The sequence below is a fragment of the Oncorhynchus tshawytscha genome, linkage group LG30, assembly GCF_018296145.1.
Source record: "Oncorhynchus tshawytscha isolate Ot180627B linkage group LG30, Otsh_v2.0, whole genome shotgun sequence".
NCBI lineage: Eukaryota > Metazoa > Chordata > Actinopteri > Salmoniformes > Salmonidae > Oncorhynchus > Oncorhynchus tshawytscha.
Window position 1 is genome coordinate 6,876,820 of NC_056458.1, and position 7,286 is coordinate 6,884,105.

A 7,286-nucleotide genomic window follows, 5' to 3' on the forward strand; every position below is an offset into this window, starting at 1 on the left:
CATATCCAATGTCATTGGCACTTATGTGAATGAATTTGATGTGATTTTTTAATGTAATTATTTGTCTGTGTATTTCACAGCAAATATAGCACATTGACTGGAGAGAGAGAAATTAAAGAGAGAGAGAGAGAGAACGAGAACCGTTCATTTCCTAACCTGCAATGGCAAAACAATTGCAGCAGGTGGCATATTCAATTCGCAGTTGATGCTACATGTAAAGGACCGCTCAATGACACACACACAGCCTAACAGCTTTTTTTTCTCTCTCTCTCTCTCTCTCTCTCTCTCTCTCCCTCTCTTCCTCACACACATACACATACACACACTTTTGCACTGATCTCTGCATATTCAAATGTCAGTCCCCCATTTCACCTGTCCTATAACCTATAGCCTATACACTCTTATAAAATAGGGTTATTTGGCTGTCCTCATATGAGAACCATTTTTGGTTCCAAGCAGAACCCATTTGGGTTCCATGTAGAGCCCTTACTACAGAGGGTTCTACATGGAACCCAAAAAGGTTCTGTCTGGAACCAAAACTGTTTTTTTCATATGTTTCTCCTATGGGGACAGCCTTAGAACCCTTGTAGGTTCTAGATAGCACCTCCTCACCTTGCTCTATAACACAATTGTATCCATATGTCAAAGTGCCATCTGATCTAAACATGGAAAGGTATGGAAACAGCTCTTGAAAAAAGATAGGCTATGATCTGGCTGGTTCTTGAAATTGATCTTGACTGACAATCAATCCGGGGCTAAAATGTTTCTCTTCTCATCTGGCAACCAATAGGAAGCCAAGGATACGTGGATGCGACAGATTTGGAAACTGTGGTAAGTAAAGTAGCATTCAGATGTCAGTGTAGACAGAGGAGGAGAGAGGGGAGGCAGGGCGGTCGAAGAATAGGCGTTTACGATTTCAAGCTCTGTCCAGACTAGAGGCTCACCTGTTAGGCGCAAGACATGAGCCATCCAAATGAGAAAGATGCCTCGGGCACAATCGAAAGTAAACCTAAATCGCCCATGCTTTCATCATACTGCATCGAAAGCATTCTCGGCCGACGAAGTCCCCTCAAAGTCAGACTCACAGGAATGCAAAGTTTACCAATGCTACTGACTGGGAGTGCGGAGCATAATGCGCCTTTGGAAGGTAAGACAATATGTTGTAGGTTGACTGCTAACTTTCTCTGTAACCCATATGCAATTATAGAAAACATCTCCACATGTATACTGCATTTGCAGCTAAACACACTTGCATTTTATTTAATGAGGCGAATGACCTTTGCATTTAAAGTACATTTCATTAGGCCTAAGGGGTTTTAAAGAAGCCCATGTCCTATAAACAACATTGTCTTATTAAAAGGGCTATTATAATGTGATGAAACGTATCATATTGCATGTTGCGCTGTTTATTATTTATACATTCCTTAAAATAAACTATATCTCTTTGCAGCCTCTCAGAAAGATGCGGACATGCACCTGCCCCCCAAGTTGCAGCGTCTGTATGGCCCAGGGGGAAAGCTCATGGATTCCAGACGGGGGATTCACGAGAATGAGGAGCAAGAAGAGAAGGAGCGTCCTCTAGACAAAGTCTACGAAAATCTGAAAATCACCCAGGCGCCACAAGTTAGCATCAGCCGCAGTAAATCATACAGGGAAAACGCGTCCCACAGTCAGAGCGATGAAGATAGGAACCTCGGGCGACGGACAGAGGAGCACGCGGAGCTTGGTGCCCTAAAGTTCGAGGAGGACACTGGCAAGGAGCTTATCTGCGAAGACACAGAAATATCCCCAAAGAACAGAGAGAGTTTGTACATCAATGGAGATGTAAAAGACGGAGAGGACAGCGTGTGCCTCTCAGCTGGCAGTGACTCAGAGGAGGGGATGCTAAAGCGAAAACAGAGGAGATACAGGACTACCTTTACCAGTTATCAGCTTGAGGAGTTGGAGAGAGCTTTCCAGAAGACGCACTACCCGGATGTGTTCACGAGGTAGCGTTCTCATTTGCCTGCGCTTATCAGTTATTAGAACACTCTGAAAATCTGTCGCATATATGCCTAGAGGCTTATGGTCATAAAAATAAACATTGTGCTCTTAAATACAAAATAATAATTGATAATCCAAATAGGAAGTCTAGAGATATGATTCGAAAGTGAGCCTTTCTTAATAGTAAATTATTGCATTGAGGTGATTAAAAAAAATTATTATGACATGGACATTGTTTGGCTTAGAAATGTAAGAATATGAAACATATTTTATTATTACATTTGAGCATTATCAGAAGAGTAATATTATTAATGACATTATTATGATGAATTATGATAAGTACGCAATAATAATAATAATACATGTAATACAGTAATAATATAAATCACAAACAAAACGAAATATTAAAAGATGTGTGCGCGCGCAACAATCCCTATCAAGGAATAGAATAACAGTTTAGACCAATTGTAATGTTGATCTGCACATAGTCGTTCTCATTTGAATTATGATGAATTGTTATTGTGGATTTTTATTATTGATAGCCTAATTGTGATTGCCAAATAAGTATTTCCCAAAAAGATTTTTACGAAACGCTTAAATTCATGATGTCAATTAAAGTTGGCTGCTACAGATAAAAAATGTTGTTGGCATAATTGCATCTTTACAAAAACATATTTGTGAGATAGGATATTTATTGCTTGATTCACAAAGGAACGTTTGGAAGAAGATTCGTGGCTGTTAGTAGAGATCATGTAGGCACAATTGATATGATTTATTTTTCAAAGAAGCCTACGCACACAGCCTAATCCAACGACGATATTGATTTTAATATAATATCATTTGTATCGTTATCATTTAGGCTTGTATTATTGTCATCATTTGATTTGGAATTGTACGACGAAATCTGTGATGATAACTGAATATCATGTGCAATTGTTTTCTTCTTTCGATTTAAGGGAGGAGTTAGCGATGCGGTTGGATCTCACTGAGGCTCGTGTGCAAGTGAGTGTCAATTATTGTTAGTTCATATTTTACATTATTGTGACCAGGCTATAATAGCCTATTAGTGCTAGTCATTCCACTATCGTATTTAATTTCGTGCAACAACAATTACATGCAACAACATTATAGGGTTAATGTTGATGTTAATTAATGTTAATTATAATAACATTGTATATTGTAGACCTAATTGTACATTAGGAGTATTATTATTACTACATTTGTAATACATGTGTAATACATTTGTAATACAGTTCACTTTAGACATGCAGCGAAAGGAGAAATTATTCAAACACACCAGAAAAATGAATTTGCTTCAGGGCGTTGATGACGGTATCATGCACTTAACAGCGCAAACAGAGCCAGTATTGACGAAAGTGAACCTCCTTGCATAGCGGTGGCGGGGTAATGCTATTTGATTTCCCATCTTCTTATTATAATAGCCGCGCATTGATCGGATTTCTCACACCTTAAGTGAGATAAACACCATTGTAGGTTAGCTACCCTGCCATCCTCATTTAGAACATTGCTTACATTTTGAAACTTGAGTCTCAACCTTAGATACCAGACTACGCATTTTACCCCTCCCACATGTCACTCGTTTCAGAGCTGTAGATGAGCAAATCACTCTTTGGAGAGGTGATAAAACCTTGTAAATTCCATATGTTTCATTTTATAGCCAGTGTCAAGTCTGAATGGGAGGGGAACCTGGTTGCACATTCTCTCCCTCTCTGTTCTCTTCACTGTCTCCACATAAGTTGATTTACTTTAAATTTGCACATAATGTGCTTTATTGATAAGCCCAAATTGTAATATGTAAAACAATTAATAAATAGACAACTGTTCCCCAACATTTTGAAATCAACGAAACCTAACCTCAATCCTAGGCCTAATGGTCTTTCACTTCCTCCTTCTCTCTAAGGTGTGGTTCCAAAACCGACGAGCTAAGTGGCGGAAGCGGGAGAAAGCCGGGGTTCAGACTCACCCCCCAGGACACCCCTTCTCTGGACCCCTGGGTGCAGCACACCACTTGAGCCACTACCTGGAGGGAAGTCCTTTCTCGCCCCACTCTCACCCCTCCCTGGAGTCTGCCTGGACTGCTGCAGCCACCTCGTTCCAGGGTCTGACCCAACCCCTTGCCAGCTCTGCCTCCCCCCTGGGATTTGGCCCCTTCCTGGGAGCAGCCATGTTTAGACACCCCACCTTTATTAGCCCCTCCTTTGGAAGGTGAGCACTGCCCACAGCTCTACATTAGTAAGGATGCATCTGATTGGATCGGTGCCATCTGGATTGTATGTCTAATGAACTATTTCTCACTTTTCTCTCGTTCCCTTCCGTCATCTTCTGTATATCCCCTCTCTCTTCCAACCTTCTCACTCTCTCTTCCTCCATCGGCAGACTCTTCTCTAGCATGGGTCCTCTGACACTCTTACGCCAGCCCATACCCGCTGTAGAGACTCCAGTCCAGCCCCCGATGGTATTGTCAGAGCCCTCCCCCTCCTCGCCTGTGGACCGCCGGGCCTCCAGCATCGCAGCACTGCGGCTCAAAGCTAAAGAGCACTCAGCTCAGCTGACACAACTCAACATCCTACCTTCCAGCATGACTGGGAAGGAGGTGTGTTGAGAGACATCAAACTCCCCCCAATTCCCCCGACATGGAGCATGAGTCATGACCAAAGGAATAGCAGCTTAGAAGTGGTATAGCACAACTTAACCTTGTCTAAACTCCTCCCCAGTTAGTTGTCCCAAAGTTCTGTTACCCCACACTCTCCACAACAGTGAAACATGCTTTCCTCATGAACTGAAGAAGAGAGATTTATTTTTTATTTTGGTAAGTGGACTCCCTGCCCTTTCACCCTCAGGAATGACCCGTTAGCAGCTTCTCACAGGGTGCTACGCAGTGTTTACCAACTCCAGTATCCACAACAGCACACATTTTTTGTTTGTAGCCCCGGACAAAAACACCCGATTCAATTTGTCAAGGGCTTGACGATTAGTTGACAACTAGAATCAGGTGTGATTGTCCGGGGCCACAACAACAAAAACATGTACTGTTGGGGATACTCGAGGACCGGAGATGGAAAAACACTGTGCTACAAGCCACCAAAGGGAGAGATCTAGGCCCTGGAGAGGTTCAAATGGAGAGAAATGCTGTAGACTACAGACTGTGTAAGTTTAGATATCATATAATGTACATTTCATGTATTGATAACATGGTGTCTGTTGATAGATTTTCGCAATCTTCTTAAATTAGTTGGTTATTCAAGTTTGTATTTATGATCAGTCCTGTATGAGCCAGAAGGAAGTTTTCAGGAGGAACATTGAATTTTATTTTAAAAATGATTTCCTGGTTTCAGATGAATCAGTTGAAAAAAGCTAAGACAATAAACTGTCAACTGGAAAACGTTTCACCTTTCGTTGCTTTTAACTGTGTTGCAGTGAAATAAAAAAATGAAAAGTGAAATAATTCTGTGGACAGAATTGAGAGGTGTATTCAACAACATGAAACAATATAATAACAAGCTTGCAACAGACGACGTAAACAGCGGCCTCTCCAAATACTGGTGTAGCCTACAGTCTCACTGATGGACCTCAAGAGCTGGATTCAGGGACGAAGGTGTGGATTAAGGATTTATATGGTCATACAGTGTTCAAAATAATTTAAACTTTCATAAAGATGAGGAAAAATGACTGTATAAAATAAATGGTTTAAATAGTGAGCTATATTGTACACTCAAAACATTTGGGAAATTATATTATTTTATACTAATACAATTGCTCAGAAAAAACACTTGCGGCCAAGTGTCAGCCTCCTGGCAGAGGCAACCAGGTTTTTGGCTAAAATGTCCTGGTACTGGGTAAAGTTAATGACGCCGTTGACAAGGGCCCCAGGACCAGTGGAAGCAAAATAGCGCCATGACATCAACCACCATATTTCACAGTAGAAAGTGAGTTATTTTCTGCTTCATGCATTCTCATTGACACCAAACCCACCACTGGTGTGCCCAAAGAGCTCTATTTTCATGTCATCCAACCAAGCACCGGTTTCAATCCAAAAGCCAGTGCCATTTAGCAAACTCCTAACATTTACATTTGTTGGATGCCGAATAATAGAGCCAGTCCACCCTCAGAACACTATTTTACAAGGGATTGTTTTATTGTGCAGTGTAGCCAATGCTATCTATAGCCATATATATATATATAGTACTGAGCTGCTATGTAGCTGCTATTTATACACTTATTTTTCTATAAAAATTACACATTAAATAGCCTAACAATTCTCCTGAAGTATTCCTTGCTCTCTCCATGTCTGTCTCTTTTTCTCTTTCTTTCTCTTAAAGTGTATCTGTGTCCGTTGTCTCCCTTTTTATATGTAGAGGGCTGTATCAGCTAGAGTATGCGACTGCGCCGCCTTTCATTTTTGTGTGCAGGCCCTAGACCTAAGGTTGCGGGGCCGACTGTTTTCTATATACTAAGTATTTGATAACCCAGACAGTCTTTCCTGAGACATTTTGCATGATATGTCCATTGCGCTTCACACCATTTAAACGTAATATTGAAAGATGCATGTAGTCCAGAGAAATGGGACTGCTGATACTGCAACCACACAACTCAAACGCTGGTTCACGTGTTGAGGCCGGCAATTAAGGAGAACGAGAGATTCAATTAAATATGTTGCAAAACGGCTTATTTGAAGCACCACTCATTCTGACCATTTTCCCTGATGTTGCTACGGCAATCAAGCCGTTTTTAACCATCCTTGTAACTGTCGCTTCTGCGAAGATATAAACTAAAACTAATAAAGAACTACCTAAGAAGCATTAGGCTCTAGTTCTGATATGCGCTTTTTAACACATGACTCATGTCACTCATTGCACTGGGGCCTTCGTAACCTTGACCACGCATTTGTTCACCACTATCTCCTTACTTTCAGTTCAATTATTTATTTCACAAGGCTTGAGGCACTTTCATTCGTCACATTCTTGAAGCCCAAGAAACAAACAGTTAGCTTCTTAGTACATGTGGACACTTAACATGTTTATCAAATACTTTTTGGAAAGGTTACTGTACAAATTATTTATATATATATATATATAGATATTCATATATACAAATAGACATCGATGACAGGCGCAATGGCCCCCAGAGCTCGTGGGCCCTGCGGGGCCAGTGGGGGTGTCCGGTAAAACAGTAAGTAGCTCACGTCTTAATCCACGAGTCCTCCCATTGAAGTTAACTCGATAGCAGTTAGCCTACTGCTCCTTGCAAAAAGTAATCTTCTCCCCCATTTGACCCCTTCCATG

General features: G+C 41.1%; 1 protein-coding gene across 1 annotated transcript; it reads left to right on the plus strand.

The window, feature by feature from the left end:
- Nucleotides 1-842: 842 nt before the first annotated feature.
- LOC112228147 (aristaless-related homeobox protein) lies at nt 843-5,386 on the plus strand. Its single transcript, XM_024393271.2, has 5 exons — nt 843-1,147; nt 1,451-1,988; nt 2,940-2,985; nt 3,905-4,209; nt 4,381-5,386. The coding sequence occupies exons 1-5, from the start codon at nt 961-963 to the stop codon at nt 4,604-4,606; spliced, it is 1,302 nt and encodes a 433-aa protein (XP_024249039.1). The 5' UTR covers nt 843-960; the 3' UTR covers nt 4,607-5,386.
- Nucleotides 5,387-7,286: the final 1,900 nt, after the last annotated feature.